At 53.1% G+C, this 20,101-nt stretch overlaps 4 protein-coding genes across 4 annotated transcripts; 1 reads left to right on the top strand and 3 right to left on the bottom strand.

The window, feature by feature from the left end:
* Positions 1-6,797: 6,797 nt before the first annotated feature.
* On the bottom strand, positions 6,798-7,937 carry TOA1 (transcription factor IIA subunit alpha; the record flags this gene model as incomplete). The annotated part of the gene is made up of 1 exon (XM_053197672.2): positions 6,798-7,937. The coding sequence occupies one exon, from the start codon at positions 7,935-7,937 to the stop codon at positions 6,798-6,800; it is 1,140 nt and encodes a 379-aa protein (XP_053044895.2).
* Positions 7,938-9,082: 1,145 nt separating this feature from the next.
* On the bottom strand, positions 9,083-10,944 carry slp1 (WD repeat-containing protein slp1; the record flags this gene model as incomplete). Its single annotated transcript, XM_053197673.2, has 2 exons — positions 9,083-9,204; positions 9,261-10,944. The coding sequence occupies 2 exons, from the start codon at positions 10,942-10,944 to the stop codon at positions 9,083-9,085; spliced, it is 1,806 nt and encodes a 601-aa protein (XP_053044896.2).
* Positions 10,945-11,959: 1,015 nt separating this feature from the next.
* N0V96_000625 (uncharacterized protein) lies at positions 11,960-14,371 on the top strand (the record flags this gene model as incomplete). Its single annotated transcript, XM_065755992.1, has 3 exons — positions 11,960-12,392; positions 12,464-13,397; positions 13,453-14,371. 3 exons carry the CDS (start codon positions 11,960-11,962, stop codon positions 14,369-14,371), a joined length of 2,286 nt encoding a protein of 761 aa, XP_065615232.1.
* Positions 14,372-15,620: 1,249 nt separating this feature from the next.
* SFP1 (Transcriptional regulator of ribosomal biogenesis proteins) lies at positions 15,621-17,960 on the bottom strand (the record flags this gene model as incomplete). The annotated part of the gene is made up of 4 exons (XM_065755991.1): positions 15,621-15,758; positions 15,815-15,995; positions 16,055-17,134; positions 17,269-17,960. The coding sequence occupies 4 exons, from the start codon at positions 17,958-17,960 to the stop codon at positions 15,621-15,623; spliced, it is 2,091 nt and encodes a 696-aa protein (XP_065615231.1).
* Between the last annotated feature and the right edge of the window lie 2,141 nt (positions 17,961-20,101).

The raw sequence follows: 20,101 nt of genomic DNA, 5'->3' as shown, positions 1-20,101 counted from the left end.
TGTTCCGCAAGGTCCCAGCCCGGAAGGGCGTGGAGGCGCTCGAGACGCCCATCCGGGCTCAAATGGACAGATACAGTTACTGGTCAGTGAGAGTATCAGTGGCACGCTTGTCCAAGTTCTTAGCAGTCGAAATTGGACTCGCGATTCTTTCCAGCATGGTCGTGTTGGACCGAGACGATGGATGGGCTGTGTCTTGGTCCCAGCTGAGTGATTGGTCGTTGCTGGCTCGGTTCCACGACTTTCCCGCTTCTGTTCGGGGCTGCATACCAAACCATCCCGGGGTCCGTGGTAATGTCTGAGGCTGATGTCGGGGTTAGATGAGCTGGCAGCGGTGATGACGCTCCTCGACCCTTGACCCCTGAGACTAACGACCCGACACTCTGGTTCTGCATTTGCCCGCTACTCACCCTGGCGTCAGCCACGACATCGGAAGCCTGTCAACTGAGTCACAAGCTCACAGTCTGGGCGGGAAGAACAACAAAAGGAAGATGAGTGGGCCTATATGCGAAGCCGAGCCTCCGCGGCCGACACGCTTCGAGAATTCCAAGTATCTCCTATTTTGCCGTGTTCCAATTTGCCGGGTAGGCGAATCCTTGCCCTGAACCAGAGCAGGGTGCATTTGCTCACACACCACGTACGCGCCCACCACAATAACGCTCCTCAACCGGAACATGACGAAGACCAGCCGGTACCAGAGCAATGGAATGACTAATGTAAGGAAGCACCTTCCGCCTGCTGAGTGAGGTGTCAACTAGTCTTGAGACCTCAGGTGGCATGGACGGCGCCAAACCTTAATCGAACATGATCGGTGACATGCAGGGACTTTTGCATCAACCAACTTCTGGTGGCCTGGAGGGCTAAGCGTCTAGACACGACGGTCAAAATTTAACTCGAGCTCGAGTCACCCGAGTCTTCCCCGCACTTTGATTTCATCTGAAGTTGCTCGTTATTGCCAAGCAGACGACAGAGCTTGCTTTTGCCTCGATAACGAGGCGGATTATTCACGGCCAAAGGCGCTATAAGGATCGCCCGGAGCTCTGGGCCGATAGTATATCGTAGTGCCATGAGGCGGCCGCCATTTTCCTACGAATAGGTGTTTTGCACCGACGTCTCCGTCAAGCAAACGGGGCGAATTCCGCTGGCAGTCCCACAAAGTACCATTGACAATGGAGGGATCCAAATAGTTGGACTCGGTGCGACCACATATCCGCGCTATTACTGTCCTGTTTACGGCAAGTATTCGGATATCATCCAGCCATACTCCGTCCAGATAGACGTTGGTTACATCGTCTGGCGAGCCAGGCAGGCATCGGTGTTGACGCGCAGCAGTCGAGCATCCAACGGGGTTCGGCGGGCATCCCAGTCTTTGCCAGGTCGCTGCATAACAGCAACCAGGGTTTGCTTATTGGCAATCTTTTGACCCATCTAGACGGGCAAATGGGTTGATTGCCTATGTCTATGTACTCAACCCCTGCCACCCTACTTACACAGTACACTAATGGGCCTCGGGGACTGATTTTTTTCTTACCCTACACACCTGAATCTTTCCATCTTCCCCTTCAGAATGGCGCAAATCTACTCCGAATCAATTTGACATGGTTCAACCCTGATGGGCGATCTGGGTCATGTTTTCGGCAGTTGGGGCGCCAAAAGAGAATGGTCTGCCCAGATTACCTGCGCAGTCTGGTAACTCTAGTTGGCTTCAGTCTTGAGTTGAGCCAGGTTTGACGTTGGCTGTCATCGACGGATAACCAGATCTTGTCACACAAGTGGCGTGCAGGCAGCAAGGCAACATTCCTGAGGTTCCAGTGGCGACCATCGCTGCACATCTTGGAGACACAGGACTAAAAACCAGGGTACTATTCACCGGAGCCTCTCGGACAGGTTCAGCGACGTTACATCAAGTTGGCTCCCTTTCACTTGATCCCATGCTATCACAGCAGCGGTCAGGACTCGCCGAGCGGCTATGGCTGGGTACCGCCGTTGAATCTTGCCTGCCGATCACAATGCGTCAAGAGGATAGGTGATCTGCTGCGCCGCCAACGTCGGCACAAAGGCGCAACATCGAATTTCTGTTGGAGAACAGGCTGAGCTAATCGCCTCACAATGTGCATCCTAGATCCTTGCCTGGTCGATACTCAATACGGTGAACCACCCGTCACTACAACACCCAAATGACACCGAATACGATTGCAATCTGCGGCATGATGATCACGCAGACAGCGAAAGTGTGCAAGCCTGGCAAGCCTGGCAAGATAATCAACAAGAACGCGGCACAGTCCAGCGGCAATCTATCACAGCATAACCATGGGCCGGAGTCGCTGCCGCTCACTCCAATTAGACTCCTTCTCTTTATAGTAGCAAACCGGAGCCGGTGCGAGAAACAACGAACAACAAATTTCCCGAGCGAAGCTGACCGACAGGGAATGCGATCCCAGACGCCATCCTGCAATAGCGGTTCCAAGCTCTCGGGTCCAGTCTCTGTGCCAGTACGCCCTGTCCTCTGGCTTTTCGAGAATAACTAGCACGAGGTGCGTTTCTCAATTGGTCGGTTGACGTGACTTCGTTTGTCCACCAGTCAGCATTATCACAACCATCTCATCTCATCTTAACCCACCTCCAAAGATGTTTCCATACTCGGTGACAATTGAGGACAATGCTCGCCACGAAGGCTACAGCATATTCAGCAGCAGACAGTATAAGCCGTCGGCAATTATTCGCTCTTTGAGTGGCCTTTGATTGGGTGATATTGTATATATTGACAGCGACCATCTTGCGAATATTTACTTTGCAAGCGAGCGGGATGTAGCTCAGTGCCTAGTTGAACATCAAGAGGCCCTCTTCCCTCTCCTCTGAGGCTTGCCCAGAGTCATTCGACATGGATTCAAAAGCTGACCAACGATGACGAGCTGTGATACCAGAGCACCAACCATCCGGCGCATCGGTAGGCGTCTCAAAATAGCTATGGCTATTCCCTGCTTGATAGAAGAAGGATGAGCAACAACATTTCAACGCGGGTTTTAAGCGCCCTTGGTACAACTTGGTTCCCACTTCTGTAATAGTCAACCACGAAGAAGTAGGCTCATCACAAACAAATCAGGCGTGTCGCCCATTCGTCGAAAGTGGAACCACGTCAATCGTAACATGTCGGAGTACGGATACCCTGGCTGGTCTTGATGCGCTGCACGCTCATCGAGGACCCTCAACGGGCCGTACCACGGCGTGTGTAAACGTGTTTGAGGCTCGCGTGAGAAGTGCACTCACCGATAGTAGCCTATTCGTATCACCTAGAGCCTGCTCCGTACGGAGTACATAGTCGGTCGGTGCATGCTACACACTTCCGATTGAGTATGGGAAACGGCGGGGCTCAAGAGGCTGGACGTGAAAATCGCCAGTGGGCCTCGACGAGAAGACCACACGACGATCGGTGGCTCCATGGGCCATTCCACTATTCATACTTCTACAAGGGATTTCCGATGATGAAGCGAACCTCAAACGGTCATGCAATCTAAACGAAACCCCGCTGGACAAGACCACGGGGCTTTGCACGAGTATTTGTTGCAGCTTTGTCGAACAAGGACAGCAATGACGAGCATCTCCTCCCGTAACACAGAGCAGAGCGCTTGAATGAACACGCGGCTACGGTGAGGGTTACATATATGTGAATGCCTTTTGAAGGGCTGCTTGCTGATGATCGCATCAGATTATGCTCGCCGCTGATCCATTGGCCCCAATTAACCCATAGGCTGGGGTTTGAAGAGGTCATCACCTTCAAGGGTCCCATGATGGGCTTTCCGGTGATTGCTCGGTGGTCAAGCCCGAGGAGCCGTCCGTTGACGATTGACGGGCCCTAGGTATTCGTCCTTGGCTATATTCTATCCGCAAGTGTCCGGAACTACGGATGAATACACTACAAAGTCGCAGCTCTACAAACTTGCCATTCGAGATTTATTTTTTCAGTCTTACGGTCTTGCTACTGCCTGTTTTGCAGATTGTAACGTCGGTACTTGGTCGGTATCCACCAAGTCGGAATACGGCCGAGATGGGCAGACGCGATTTGCTCCTGGATTACTCCTATCCCTCTTTCGGCACGGCGTACATTATGAGGTTGTACTGTTCGTGGTGAAGAACCAAACTTTTTTCCCTTTCGACGGAAAGCGGAATACCGGCCACCATGGGCCATGGTTCACTTCACCCTCCGTCCCCCGGGTTAATCTAGCCTAGGCCCTACGGATACGTAGGTTTTCCGATGTCCTGTAGCCGATGAGATCGATTGTCTGCCCATGGCAATCTGGCTGCCCCGTGGGCCCATAGGCTCAACTCTCTGGATAGCCGAGCCGAGGGACGCGAGCTGGAGATTCCGTGAGGTCATCACACCCGAGGACGAACCATATTGCCATGGAGCACTGGAGGTTACGAATCGAGTCGATCGTGTTGCTGCCGGGAGCGCGGCGGAAACCATCTCCCGGGCCCCGGGGGCCCGCCTATTAAGGATGGCTTGTGTGGCGTTTGCGTTTGCGTTTGCTGTGAGCCGCTGGCCTCTGCTGGTAATCTGTAGAGTGGGGGGGTGTTCGTGGAACGGACCGACGGTTTGGTGTTTTGGTGTGCTTTCTACGTGGAGGGGGGACTTTATCTGGTTTCGATGCTTGAATTGGGGATTCAAGCTTAGGGCTCAACGAAGATCTCCTCATGATACGGTGCTTGGGGAGGAGGGGATTGTCCACCCGGGACGGCAATAGGGGAACGAAGCATGATTCCCGAGGTGTTCCTGTCATCCACTTTAGAAGAAAGGTATGAGTCGAGAACACCGGAACTCTTGAGGGTTTTGATCATCTTCCTCATATCTCAACGTATTGATTGGGCTTGGACGAAACGGGCCAATCCTCACAGTGTCTTGCGAAAGATGGCCCCTGTGATAAAATTCCTGCGTAAATGCCTTCCTTCTATGCCCACATAAGCAGCTGTCATCTACGCCAAAGGGCATTCATCTGGATGAGAGTAACTCTTCAGTGTCACACCCTGGGAACTACTCTGCGAGTCCCTCGGATACTCAGCATCGCGTCTCGGGGTCTCTGCACGTAGGGATCTTTGCAAGATACTGTGAGCCTCATTTTTCAGCCCTACCCCCGTCGTTGATCCATGTCTCCTACTTATTGAACGAATATCTGGACGCGGATGACTCGAAGCATCCCCTCCTCCTACTCTCTCCTGCTCTGAATTCGATGATATCTAGCCATGCCGGGCCAACCTTTTGTGAGCATCCACACATCAATGATGCCGGGAAAACCTGCAATCTGGAGACGTGTCTGAATGATTTGTGTCGGATCCCGGGACTTCGGGATGGCCCCATGACTGTGTGAAAGTGAGAACGAGGCCGAGGAACCTGTCCAGCAGAGGGTAGAGCTGACTCCCCCATCCACAAGGCGCAAGATAGAGTACCTGCTCTACGAGCCCTCAACTCCCCGGCCACGTCACGAGGAATGTGAACCTCCTCCACGGAACGGATCGAGCGCGCCAGACCGATTATCACGAAACACGGCTGGCTATGTGGCTGACACCGGGGCCCGGTTCTGGCAATCGATCACATACGTTGAAGCTTTGATGACCACACACTTCTTGAGTTCTCCCTAATCACCTCTATGACTACCTGTCTGTCACTCTTGTCTCAGTACCCCATGACATCTTGGTCAAACATCATAACAGCGGGCGGGGGGAGTTGTTTTTTTGGAAAGGAAGAGACCGCAAGGGCAAGTTAGAGTTTGAAACAGAGACATCAAGGAGTAGATAATAGAAAGAGGGGATTTTCCATCTATCTCGTTTGGTTTGATTCCAAAGACGGCACGGCACACTGCCGAGTTTCTACATTCTTGTATAGATGCCACTCAAAATGAGAGAACACGAGGTGTAAGGGAGGGGCATAGGGTGAGTGAAAAGGGGGGAGGGTTTGGGCAATGAGGGTATTGGAGTACATCGTCAGGTTAAGACAGAACGGCAAGGTACGTTTCACAAAGGGTTGTGGCGTATATCTGATATTGGAACATTTCACTTCTCAACATATTAAGGCCGGGCAGCGGGCCGATAGGTACTTAGGAACGGACACACTTCGTGGCAGCAGATTTTTATTCTAGAGAGTCGGAATTAACTTCATGATTTTCTTGCTGTTGTACACGTTTTTCTTTTTTTGGGTTGAATTCCATTTCGTTGATTGTCTTTATCGTGCAATGAATGAAAGGGGTCTGCTGCATTCCCATCGAAACCAACGCAGAATGGGGGAAAAAAAACCAATGTGCTCTGATCCGTCTTCCCTCTCTGCTTGACTGGAGCGAGTCTTCCTTTTGGTCTTTTCCCCTATAGAACTTCTCAACTTCCTCGGTCAAACCTCCAAGCTCTCAGTCCCTCCTATGCCCTCCGTGGATATAGCATGGCCCCCGAGTCGACTCTCAGAGCATGCCTTTGCGCTTCGAGATGCATGTGCCTTGAGACGCGATGGGTTGCAGCCACAATCTTTGATGGTATTGGGAGACAGACGCCAAATTACGAAATCCAGCGTCATTGCATCGCAAACGGTTTCGAGGCATTGCACTAGGAATCGAGCGTCGACTGCCATTCCGACAAAGAAATCAAATTGAACGATGCTGAATTTTTTGGGCGTGAGACTGTTCTTTAGCCTCTGCCCTCTGCTAGTCTACAAGATCGAAATTGGGTAGGCAATGAAGTGGCACCGATAGAATCGAAAAGACTCCACTCTTCATACGACTAAAAAGCGTCGATTCGTCGTGCAAAACGCGTCGGGTTCCTTACCACTCGTACTCGCCAGTAGCCTTGTGGAAGACGTACTCCTTGCCATTGACGGTGAGAACACCATCCTTGAGGACGCACTTCCACTTGTTCTTGACGCGCTGGACCTTGTCGTACATGCAGAGCATGATATGTCCAAGACCCTCATCGTCGACCTCGTCGTCATCCTTGTCTTCATCAGGGTCGTCAAGATCTGAGTTGATTGCGTCTTCGTCAACTTCGTCATCATCGTAACCGTCGTAACCGGCAATTCCACCATGCTCCTTGCCCTTGGACCGCGCGGTGGCAGCTGACGAATGTCTCGTGGCTTCCTTAAGAGGCAGCATCAAGCCGCCGCCCTCCATGCTTTTGGCGTTGGCGGCAATCCGTGCGTGAATCATGCGATCAATATCAACACGTCCAATCTCGCGTTGAGACCCATCAGGGTTTCGTTGGAGCAGAACACCTTCAAAGTCGAAGTCGTCGCCTGCACCATCGGTCTGCGAGGGATTCACACCTGGCTGACCGTTGCTAGGCGGGCGCTGCTGAGGCTGGCCCTGTTGAGGAACTCCAGGGCGATACTGCTGTTGCTGCTGCTGCTGCTGCTGCTGAGGCTGGCCGGGCATTTGGGGCAGAGGCGGTTGGTTGGCGGGCCTGTTGGTCGCCGAAGCTTGAATGGCGTTCATGGAGGCCGCGCCTTTCTCACCGAACTGACCGCGCACATGTTGAGCGGCTCGGTAAGCTGCGAGCCCAGCGCTGTCTTGTTGAGATGGGGGCATCGGCACATTCTGCATGCCAGGCTCTGGCTTGATGTAAGGCTCCTCCTTCACAGGCATGTTACTGGCCTGCTGAGCCTGGTTTCCGCCAGGCAGAGGTAGACCAGGCACTGGGAGTTGCGGACTGAGCTGGGCCTGAGAGTATGGGGCCGCAGGCGGGGGAGCAGCCGTAGTCGGAGGTGGTGCAGCAGGAGCTGGAGCTTCCTTGACGGGGTCCCATGGAAACGCTGCGACCTCCAGTTGAGTGAGCTTTTCCTGCCATCCCTTCTTCAACTCTTCCAGCACACTCTCATCAACACCACCCTCCTCGAAATCGACTCGAGAAGAATTTATCACCTCATCGATGATTTGTGAGTAGACGTTACCCACCGCGTTGTTAGACATGGTGGCGTTTGTTGGTCGTCGTCAACTGTGTGTTTATCGAAGAAAGTCGTGTCAAGCTTCGGTACCGACGAGACGGATGTGCGACTTTTGTGGTCGCGCCTTCTCCAACCTGATCCCTCCTTCCTGACTGTCGGATTAAGTTGGAATACCGAGTCGTGAAAATGTTCGAGGATATTGAATCGAAATCCGCCTCACAGGGTTGCTCTTGGGTCGTCAATGGGGAATCGCCTGCTCAATCCGCCACTTCTCGCTGCCCAAAATGGCATGCGCCTGTGTAAAATCGGTAACGGCGGAAACGCAATCGATTGCCGACGAGATCTCGCTGATTGGTATCCGGAAATTTAGATGTAGACAGGGTATCTGGCTGGGCCCTGTTTTTCGGTTGGTGATGTGTCCGGGTCAAGATTGCCTTTGTTCGGTGGGTTTCGTTTTGAGGCTCGAAGCAAGCGCTCGCCTATTAGTAAGCTTAGGCGGCAGCCGCACAGTGGGAAGGCTGAACTCAGGCACCTGCCAACTTCAAAGTGCCCGCAAACCGCCCGCGCGATGATCGCTGAAGGATCCACACTTCCCGCAGGGACTGATAAGGCATTAATTAACCCGATAAGCCAACCTGAGAAGTGGGTTGAAGCCGGAATGCGGGGTGTGAACAGCACCTCCGGTCGCCAGCAAGCAAATGTGGTTAAAGCCTTAGTTGAAATAACCTGCTGCACACTTCAGAAGCAACGAGATACTGAGCAAATGGTAATAGCAAAGGCAATCAAAGTAATGATATCAGAAAAAGGTAAAAAACCAGGTTTTCTTTATTGTAAGAGCGGTCCTTGTCACTGAACTGTGGCCGTCTTCTATGATACTACAGCACGTCCCTGACGATGCATTCCTTCGAAAAAAAACAAGCATTACAAATCTGTCCCATGCTAAACAGCAATGAATGATATCTTCTGTCGTAACTCATGACCAAGCAATTTCGTTTCCCGTGGAGAAGCCCTTTCGTGCCACGTAGAGTCGGATGCAATAAAACCAAACTCCTCGCTGAAGATGACCCCAACCGCCAGGAACCCATGACCGACAAATGCCAGAGGAGATATACCTACATTTATTGACGTCGTTTGACCGACATTCGCCAGGCTTGGTCGATGGTGAACCGTTTACCGGATGGTCATCTGCTTGACCATGTCCGCCTTTGCCGAAGACGTGCTGCTGCCAACACTGGCACTGGCACCGGCCTTCTTCTCGAAGACCTTCCAGAACTTCAGACTCTCATCGGCAGCTAAGTGATAGTGGTTAGCAGTTGTCATTGTTAGGTTTCATATTCCCAAGACTCACCTGCGGTAGCAAGCATCTGACCGTCAGGGCTAAGGCAGCTGTGCAAGACTCTGCTCTCGTGTGCAGGGATCTCGACGTTGCGAACCAGCGTGGGGTAGCTCCAGATGCTCAGGGAGTTGTCAGGGAAGCCGCTAGAGCTGACAATCTCACGGTAGTGGGGGCTCCATCGGAGGCTGGTGACCTGGGAGCCAGTGTCGATGCTGTTGACGCGAGCACCAGATGTGGAGTTCCAGAAGTGGATGTGGCGATCATAAGAGCCACCACCCGTAGCCAGAAGGTTCATGTTCCAGGGGCACCACGCAAGGGCCTTAACAGCAGCCTTGTGGTTGGTCTTGGTGAACTTAGGCACAGAGAGCGAGCGGGCGTCCCAGATAGAGACGAGGTTGTCGTTGCCTCCGGTGGCCAGTTGTGCACCATCCGACCGCCACTCCAGACCGCAGACTTCTGAAGTGTGAGAGACCAGCTCTGCAACCTTGTGCTCCGCAATGCGGACATCGTGGTTGAAAACGAGTCCGCTGCGAGCACCAGTAGACAGAAGGTGCTTGTTCCAGCCCATCACACCGACCCGGGTGTCGTGACCAAACATGCTGCGGACCTTCTGGGCCTCGGCCACATCCCAAATCTGAACCTCACCGGTGCCAAGACCAACACCGACATACGCGCCGTCACCAGACCACTTAACACTGCTGACGTACGTGTCGGGGCTTGTCTCAAGGAGGCAGCTGACGCTTCCCTCGTCAGCGGACCAGACGTAGACGTTGCGTTCAAGGCCGATGGCAACCTGGTTGCCTGAGCTCCAGTCGAGAAGGTTGAGGTAATAGTCGTCAATCAGACCAGGAGCATCGAGAACACGCTCAGGGGCAGTGGCAACGCGACGGCGGAATTGGGCTGACGTGGCGCTCGCAGGCTTGAGAGGGCGGTTGTATTGCTGGCGGAGGTCGATGGGCTTGGAAGACTCGGGGGGCGCAGGCTTAAATTGCAGAATGCGGGTGTTGAGGCTGACTCCGCAAGCGCTTGCAAGAGAATCTTGGTACGCAACGGTGTTGGGAGAAGGACGAGAGTAGGTGGAAGGCTCCTCGTCCTCAATGTTGAGACCCTCGAGGGCAGCGATGGCGTCCTCCGTTGCGGATGAGAGAACGTTGGATGCTTCGCTTACGCTGGCCTTGGAGCGCTTGTCGGGTCGGTCGAGCTTGCTGCTGCCGGCGTTGGAAATAGCAGAGCTGGCGCTACGGTTGGGGATGAAGCGGTCACCACCATAGTTGACAGTCGTTTTGCTGGTCTTTTGTCTGTGGGAGGTCTTCTTGGACTTGGCGCTAGAAGGCGTCTTGGAGGTTCCGGAGCTGGTCAAAGCGAAATCGGACAGGCCAAGCTCGAGAGCTCTGCGAGGAGTTGAAACGCCTCTGGCAATGTTGGACTTGGGAGAGTCGCGGTGAGACGACTTAGTGGTGGTGGATCTAGCCAAGTGGGCGGTGAGGTTGCCACCGTAGGTTGACTTGCCTGATGCGCGGTAGGCGTCGCTGCCAGACTGCTTCTCAGGGGTGAAGGGGGAAGAGTTCAGGTTCACCGAGACAGAGGTGGAATGCTGACGGGGCGAAGGTGTAAGAGGCATGCGACCGCCAGCGGTGCGGGAAGAAAAGAGACCCTTGTGGGACTTGATGGGGGTGGATACTGATGCAGTGGCCATTTTGAGTAGTGTATGTGGGGTATCGTGATAAAACGAATTGTGAATCTCCAACGGGTGCAGCTTGGCGCACCGAGGGAAGAGGTGATGAGAGCTCCAAGAGACTCTATCGAAAGGTTCCTGGATGTTTCGCGTGTTCTGTTAGTATTCTGTCGTTGTGCTCGATATTCGAAGTAGTGCCGTCACGAGAAGGACTCGAAGTCGGAAGGGCGACCAAATGGCTGTGGACAGCGATGAGATCTAGCGGACTTGATTGTTCTTGTGAAAAGGCTTTGATTGAGAAGCTTGACCCAGCTCGAAAGCGTGGGAGAGCAGATTCAAGGTAGTAGAGGATAGCGGAAGTGAAGAGGTTTGGTATAGAGAGGAAAAAGCTCGAAGTTGGACAGGAGCTCTCATCATCTTTTATTTACTTTGTGCCCCACCATCATCGCGGCCGGGCAACGACGCTTGGGCCAGCGTTGCGGCGTTGCCAGATTGACATGAGTGGGGCTTTCTGACGTTGCACCGTCAAACTTCTCTCTGCCATGGAAACTGCCTAGTGACTGTTCACTGTTCTCTCGCTGACGTAAGGTAAGGTTTAGGAGAAACGACGGGTCACGTGGGCTCCGTTGTAAGTCGGGCGCAACCGCCGAAAACCGGACAAGCCAATGAACGAAGCGCAGCCTCCCGGTCCCCTGCACACAGCCCGTCTGCAGTTGCCACGACAGAGACACAGGCTGGAGACAGGAGGGTGGCCCGTGAATCCCTAATTAAGAGGCCTGGGTTGTCAACCTATGCAGGAACATTGCGAATCTCCACCTCCAGTCCCCGGTGTGCGACGACATCCCATCCCATCTCACTGTCGCTTGCCGTCCCTCTGTCGAACTTGCACTCGAACGAAAAGCGTCACCCGCTCCTGCCGCGACTTCTGCGTCCCCACGCTGTTCAGCCAACTACACGCCATAGCCAGCACCACTTTCGCGACCTCGCATACGGTTGAGATGATTTGTTAGCATCCACCCTACCTTCGCTGCCCATCATGGCCCAGCCTCAGCCATCACCAGCGACTCCTGGGGCCTTGGCCCAATCCCTCTTCGGTGGGCCGGCTGCTCAGGCCCTATCGACACCCAACCAGCCTTCAAACACATCCACGCAACCTTCGCCCTCTCCGATGGACCAAACTCCGGGTTCAGCAGCGTCAAGCAACAACACGTACATCATGCCCAACTCTCCCATCAAGAGTAGAGGTACCTTGGATGGCTATCGTCCAAGGGTAACAAGGACCTTAGGCCAGCGACCAGCTTGCCTTGTCAACGCCTCGGTCACCTATTGTGGCAATAATCACATCTACGCTTTCGGAGGCTTCGATCAGTACACCGACGAAGTCTACAACCATGTACTCAAGCTGGATTTGGTCAGCCACCAGTGGAGTTTGGTTGACAACTACGGCGATATTCCCGGCGTAAGAATGGGTAAGTCAACTTGATCGCGGAGCGCGGCTTCCTCGAGCCTTCCCCCACTGCCATGATCTAACAAAACCCAGGTCATACTGCCACTCTATACCAAGGTGATAAACTTCTGGTCTTTGGCGGCGAAAACGAGCACCGGACCTATCTCTCCGACCTGATCATTTTTGATCTGAAAACTGCGCACTGGACACAACCCTCGGTAACTGGTCCCGTGCCCAAGGGTCGAGCAAGACACGCAGCAGTCCTACACGAGGATAAGCTGTTCATCGTGGGAGGCATAACTGGCCATGATAACTACGTTCTTGACGATATCTGCTACCTCGATCTCAAGACCTTCACTTGGTCCCGCTCCTGGCGTTTCGTAGGTCGATTCGATCACTCTGCCTACATTTATGGAGACAGAGTATGGGTCTTTGGCGGATTGTCTGAGGACATGGACAAGATTGGCGATCTCTGGTGGCTCGACCTCAAGGGTAGTCCGGCTTTTGATTCCGCACCCCACGTTGGGATATACGACCGTCAATCTGGCACCAGCCGCGCTGTTGGATCGCCAAGACAACCTTATTCTATGGCGCATCCACCACCTGCAGTCGGCTCTTCAGGGTATGCCGCCAACTCGCGGACTCAACAAGTCAACCCACCTTCTTTTCAGCTTAAGACCTTTTCACCCATGGCCCCAGGAACAATTTCGTCTCTGAAGTTCATTTCTGGACCCAACATCCCCTCACAAGGGTCCGGCATACACTTCCATGTGTACTCATCGGGCACGCTACTTGACTTTGTTACACCGGCTGCAACTATCACTTCCAAGGAGTGCTCCTTATCAGCACTGGACCTGGGAACTTTGCGATGGCAAAAGCTGGCTGAGGGCCGCGAAATCTTCAAGTCAGGCTATCGATGGCACTACTGTACCATGAACGAGGACGGAACCAAGGCATGGCTGCTTGGATGTCCTACCGACCCTGTCGCTTCGGACTTGGGCCCCAACGGGTTCGAAGAATACCTGAGGTGAGTAATTTCAACCAACTATCAAGCATGGGCGTTTCTGATTTATCACTCGCAGCGACATAATGGAGATCGATCTTCGTAGATACGGCTTCTTGGGAAACAACTTTTCTTCTGAGCCACGTATAGAATCAAGGCCGACAACGCGAGTAGTCGACCAACCCTCAAAAGGGCTCGGGGCTGACTTGGCAAAACTCTTTGATCATCCTCCCGAGAGTGGCAGTGGCACTGACTTCATCGTCACGGCCCTGGAGGGCGACTATGAAGACGATGACATAATGTCTCGTGTCACAGATGCGTCTGCAGGTCAAAATTGGCTCGCGCCTGACGCTCCTACGTCCCAACCAATCCACGTCCACAAGCTTATTCTTCAGGCTCGTTGGCCACACTTTGCTCGGTTATACAACTCCCAGATGGCGGAATTCCACACAAAGAAGATGCACATCCCCGAGCCATACTCAGTGGTCAAGGCTTTCCTTTATTACCTATACACGGACAGCATACATGGAACGTCTGTCAACGAGAGCGGTGCCACCACTGATTTGTCTGACGTGGCTGGGCTTCTCGTCATGTCGAACATTTATGGTATTCCGCATCTGAGACTTTTGTGCGTGAACCGACTCTCCAAAGAACTCGATGTTGACCATGCCTGTGTCATCTGGCACTGTGCTGGACTAGCGAACGAAGAGTGGCTCCGCAAGCGGGCTGCACAGTTCTGTCTCACACACTGGGGTCGTATCGTACGAACCCAAGGGTTCCTTCGCCTGCCACGGTCAGCGCTTGTTGAACTCTCTCAGGAAATCGACATGGAGGGCCGCGTCGTCGGCGGTGATGAACTGGAATACGTCGGCGGGTTAGCAGGTTCCCGGTTCGGAGATGGGTGTTCTGTCGTCAGCCGCAAGGAGAGTGTGAGCAGCAATCACACGCAGCTACTTGACAGCGAAGCCGACGACGAAGACGGCATGGAGATGAGCTAAATGGGTGCTTATGTCGTTCATCCAGGCACGGCTTATACACCACGTCGATTTGCTGAGGCGAAACATGTTTAGGAAGGGACTAGCAAGATGCCCCCAATAACGTGAACATGATTACGGTGCAAACTGGCTGGCTTGCACAATTTCACCTCAACGTTCATGGCTTTTGCAAGTAACGAAGAAATGTCTTATGTGGTGGCTAATGGTTTTCGGCATGGTATGGTGTTGGTTTGTAGAGCGGCTTTGGCTCTGGTTTTTTTGTCTTTACTCAAATCGTGCTGGAGTTGCTGTCTGGTAGTCATTGATATCCCAAACACAATCACACAAAGCTTTTTTTCTTTTCTGCTTCTTTTTTTTTGCAAATCGATCGTTCAATACATTCGTTCAGTCTATATTTTGGGAGATTGTCGATAAAGCAGGCAAGAAAATAAATGAAATGAAAATCATGAATGAACTTTTCCCAACCGATGCCCTACTGCAACGCCTACACACTATCAACCGAGCTCGAATCCCTCGCATATGACGAGGGAAGATCGTTTTGAGAAGAGACTTGAGAGAACGAAAAATGACAAGAGACTATTCAATAGCCCTAAAGTCAAGCCAACCCTTACTCGTCTGTTTTTTTTTTCTTCCAACTCATTGCCTCCAAGCTCATACAAAGACTTTTCCAGACCATCATTTCCGCATTCGCTCTCCATCCTCCACTGGAGCTTCGTAATTCCCATCCCCGGAAATCTCGCGATCCCTGAACAGGATTGGACCCATCCACGACGTGAGACCAGCGTCACTACGCTCCTGCCCCCAAAGCAGTGGGAATGAATGGTAAAGCAAACCTAGACAGGCAGCTAAATTCCAACAAAGAAAACTAAACAAGCAGAGAAACCAAAAGAAACCAAACATTGCCGGCCTGCTCTGATGGCATCAAAGCCGTCTAACCTCGACTGAAGCTGCCGAGGCTTGTATTAATCTAAGAAAGGAGTTGTATCGTGGTCGAAGAATCGCAAGCGTTACTGGTAAGTCTATGAGGGTATAAAATGGGGAACAGACTCGATCGACCTGACAATCGACCTGAAAACCGCCCGCAAAAGCATTCAAACGCCGCTCCGTATGCCGCAAACCAACCGCATGGCCGAGATATGTAGTCGCGATTCCGAGGCCGAGGTCGGGGTGCTGTACGATTCCCAGTGACCCCAGCGATGTCTCGGAAGTCACTTGAATTGGGTGTGGTGGAATCGTCGGACGCATTGATCCCTTACATCATCTGGTCTTCGCCGATTCCCGGCAGGTTGGTCATCGAATTCTCCATGAGACCCGGCAGGCTAGCGAGATTGTTGAGTCCTGCAGCTAAGAACTTAAAATCGGGATTGCAAGGTGCGGAATGTCCCTTGTGCTGTGTTTTCTGTCAGTCACCGCATCTCTCGCTCCTAGCATCATATAAAAACTTACGTATTTGAGACCGTTGAGGTTCTTGTAGCGCTTTCCGCAGACGTCACATGAGAAAGGCTTCTCCTTTTCCATACCCAGAGTACCGGGATAAGGGGTGCTCGTTTCAGGGTTGACGATGGAGAAAGTGCCATCACCGTTTTCGTGTAGCTGCTGCGTTTGGTGCCCGTGTGTCTTGTGGTACCTGATTTGGACCCTGATTAATCACCTGTCATACACACCAGCCAGGATGTGGAAACTTACTTGAGACCGTTCTGGTTCTTGTACGCCTTTTCGCAGCCGATGACGGGGCATTTGAAAGGCTTGTGTTCCTCTGGAATCATCATTGCGCCAAACTTTTGGATTAGAGCCTTGTTCGCCGCGCTGTTGGGCTGGCTAGGATCGAAACCCATTCCAATGAGATGTGCCTGAATTGCCCGCTGCTGGTTGGTGAGAGCGCCTCCGGGGCTGAACAGGTGTTTGCCGGGATCGTTGATGCAGAACTCGGAGGCAGAGTTTCCGAAGCTCACATCCCCAAAGTTGGACCCGTTAAGCTCCATGTTGCCACCCATAGGCATGCCTGGCAGGTCATCGTCCATGTCGTCCATATCGTCCATGGGCTGCATTGGGGAGTTCTGGAAACCGTTGTTGGGACGCTGTTGCTGTGGCGTTTGCTGGGTGGTAAGGGTCGGAGTATTTACAGATGATACCGTGGGGTTGTGCTGCAGCCCAAAGCTGGCGGCTGCAGGCGTTGGTGGCTGGGATGTCCGCAGTCCTTGAGTGAGACCCGAGGCGTTGACGTGCAACTGAGGTCGCTGTTGCTGGCCAAACATTTGCCGAGTTTGGGACATGGTTCTCTGGCTATCGTCCATCTCCATGGTTCCCAAAGCATCGTCCATCTCCATGTCACCGACGGCGTCCATCTCGTCGAATTGCGACATTTGTGCATGCTGTTGTCCTGCCATATTTTGCTGACCAAGCTGCATCCCCAAACCTCCCATGCCTCCGCCAAGGTTGGAACCTGGACGGCTTGGTTGTCCAAGCTGTGACATTGAAGTGGTGTTTTGTTGCTGAGTCTGTGGTCTTGCGCTGCTAGCTCTGGATGAGGGTTGTGTGGGTATCGCGGCAAACTGGGAAGAAAAGGGCGCATTGCGCGCAGTGTTCGGACTGGGTTGGGTGTGAGACTCTTCATAATGCTGTAACAGATCGTGAAGGTTCGGCAAGTTCAAACCACAACAAGTGAAATCCTTCATAAAACTCGCCTCAAGCTTGGGCAAATAGGAACCGGAGTGGAAGGATGGCGAGGCTTGGTGTGCGAATGGTGACGTGCCTGCCATGGCGATGCTAGTAGAACCAGTCAGCGATAATTCTCGCACGCACGAGCGTCACTGCGACTGATGACATGCCAATGGTCGCCACCAAAGCATGTATGTAACGCAAATGAATGTAGGAGGCCAGAAAGGAAGGCGGGAACATACTCATCGCGAATAAAGCTGCCGAATGACATTCCTCCCCAGCTCGCGCCAGCACCCATGAGGCTGCCAGCGAGACTCTCTCGTCTCTGGCGGTTGACATGGTCGCGGTTGGGGTTGGCCATAGAAATTGGCTTAGGACCAGCGCTGACAAAGGAGTCCTGGCGACTCCGACCCATGGCCGAATCCATGGCTGGGCCAGTGGTCATATCGATACTCTTGGTTGAGATGGGAGCAAAGTCGAGAAGCTCGTCGGGGAGAGCAAAGGGGTTTCTGTCGAAGCTGGACTTTGCGGGGCCTGAGGGGGAGGTGGATGAAGGGTCCCTCGTGCTTGTGGGTGTGGCGATGGTGATTGGCTTGGTGGACCAGAGGCCTGCGCGGGAATCACGAACGTCAAAGGGGTCGGTGGGTGTGAGGGGTTGCGAGGAAGGAGAGTTTGGAGTGCGGGATGACGAGTTGGAAGAACCTGGTGAAGGAGAGGCGAAGATGTTGTCGGAGGCAGAAGGTGGTGGTGGTGTTGTAGTGGTGAAAGAGGAAGCCGACGCACGATAACTAATATTATCGGCGCTGGCGCAGTCACTTCTGCTGGGCGTGCGCCTGGGTTCGCTGTTGTGGGCGGCGGCGGCGGTGGACCGGGTCGACGGGTCCCTTGGGTCCTCGGTACTTGTTGGGTTGAACCAGCGAAGGGCGCTCCTCATGTCAGCTGGAAGTAGCCGTTGTATTGGGGTTAGGCAGGGGATCCGTGGCTCCCAGAACGTTTCTCGACCCTTTTTGTGGGTACTTATTTAATCGGGCCACTGAATGCAGCCGGCGGATGCGCCCCGAAAAAGGAGATCGAGTCCGCGTCTCGACTAGCAGCGCTGCCGCTGTAATGTGTCAAGAGAAAAAAGAGGGGGGAGGGGTGCGAGGGAAAGCGTGCGTGTATGCGCTGTGTTTGTGTGCTGCACTTCTTTTTTCCCCTGTTTCTCTTGTTTTCGTCTTTGGTTTGGATTCTCTGCGAATTCTGGGGAATAGACAGAAAATATTGAGGGGAGGGCGGACTCGGTGCAAAAGGTAGGTAGGTATTGGATGTCTCGAATACGATTTGCTGGGGGTATTGCGGCGGTGGCAGGTCGAAGCTTAAAAAGCGATGGTCCAAGTACCTTTTCCCGGAAAGTACCTTGGGCAGTGAAAGGTTGGGAGGTACCTGACGGAACAGTTCGTGGTGGCCGTGGTTTTGGTGTACCGCCTAGGGAGGCGAATAAAGGTGGGCTGGGGACCGACCGAGGATGGTGGATGGGTAGGTATTCCGGCGACGGCGACGGCGCGTGGTATTGGTAATGACCTCTAGAGGCGCGTTCAAATGTCGGAGGCGAAAATCGAGTGCGCAAGTCTTCCGCGTCTTAGTGGTTTCTATTGTCCAAAGATCGGAAACGAGCTAGCTCCGGAAGACTGTGGAAGTAGTGGTGACGGCTGGATGATGCTATCTCCGAAAAGGTTGTGACCGGTCTATGCCCGCGGTGTCGTAACAGCGACGCTGGGTGAGGCTTTGAGCTGAGGATGGAGATGAGTGTTGATCATCGAAGAAGAAAGTCGACTTTCGAGACGAATCAACGCCTATTGTACTTTTTGAACGGTTGCTTGGGTGTTGTCGATGCTGTTTATTATGATTATAAGAAATCGTCTTATAGTCTCGACAAGGGGTTGCTGGAGTGGGTATTGGTATCGATTGCTGTGTAATGTACTTCCGTCGACAACACCAGACTGTAAATGGACGAGGCCTTTGGGGGCTCGAGATAAAGAGGAAGCAAAGGTAAGGCAGTATAAGTGTATGATAGATTTGGGGGAGCAGATCTGGGACGAAGTCAAGAGTAGAAGCACAACAGATGTCGGGGACGAAAGCCAGGAAGGGGACGGGGTTATGAATAAGAAGGCAAGCGGTATGATGGAGGAGATGGGCATGCGTTGACTCGACACAAGAACAAATCCGGGCTGTCCTGGCGTGAGAGTCAAGGTACTTGACCTGGTCAGTCCAGGCTCTAGGTTGATCGGTCCAAGGGCACCTTGGGAAGTAGGTTGGGACTTGGGGAGAAGGAGGAGGAGAAGAGGAGGGTATCTGTAGGATAAGGCAGAGCACGGAACTTGGAAGGCGCTTGGAAAGCGGTCCCTCGACGAAAGCTCGGCCGATGTTTGGGGGTGGGAAGTGTGGGAAGGTTTTGGGGGTGTCATTGACGACGGGGGTTCCAGTCCATGTTAGTAGCACCTTACTGTCCGTCTGTCTGTCTTTCTGTCCCATGAAGGGTTGTCCATCTACATACATAGTTACAACTGCCCGAACGTAAAGTACGGTCTCTACCTTACGCAGTAGGTGAAGCAAGCTGGAGGTATGCAGGAGATGGCGAGAAAGGCAAAGCAGGAAAGCGAGAGGGGACCCAATCGTCTTGTCTCGGACTGACAGGCACACCGATGTTGAGCTACACCTTAGACTTTCAGCACTCCTAGATCCAGATGGGGAGTTTGCTGCAATAACACACACACACACACACACCACCAATAAGCTGGTAACCTGCTTGCCTGCCTGCGTACTTTCCCATTGGAACCGTAGATATTGGGTCTGAGCCCAACCTCAGGCGCGGGCGAGGCAGAGAAGAACGGGGGAACACGGGCGAATGGCACCACACAGACACACACCCTAACGGCCGATGACTGTTAGTGTGACTCCTCGACGACAAACGGTGCTCTCTACAACAACCAAATCAAAAGGCAAAATAAGCCCCAAGTGTCTGATCTGGTCCGATGTACCGGTCATTGATGTTTTCCGGGGTAGAGTAAGACAGACAATTGCACCGTTTGTTAGGGG

Source organism: Colletotrichum fioriniae (genome assembly GCF_027942845.1).
Source record: "Colletotrichum fioriniae strain IMI 355084 chromosome Unknown scaffold_1, whole genome shotgun sequence".
NCBI lineage: Eukaryota > Fungi > Ascomycota > Sordariomycetes > Glomerellales > Glomerellaceae > Colletotrichum > Colletotrichum fioriniae.
Note: the sequence above shows the minus strand (reverse complement) of the source record. Positions and strands in the feature narration are given on the sequence as shown.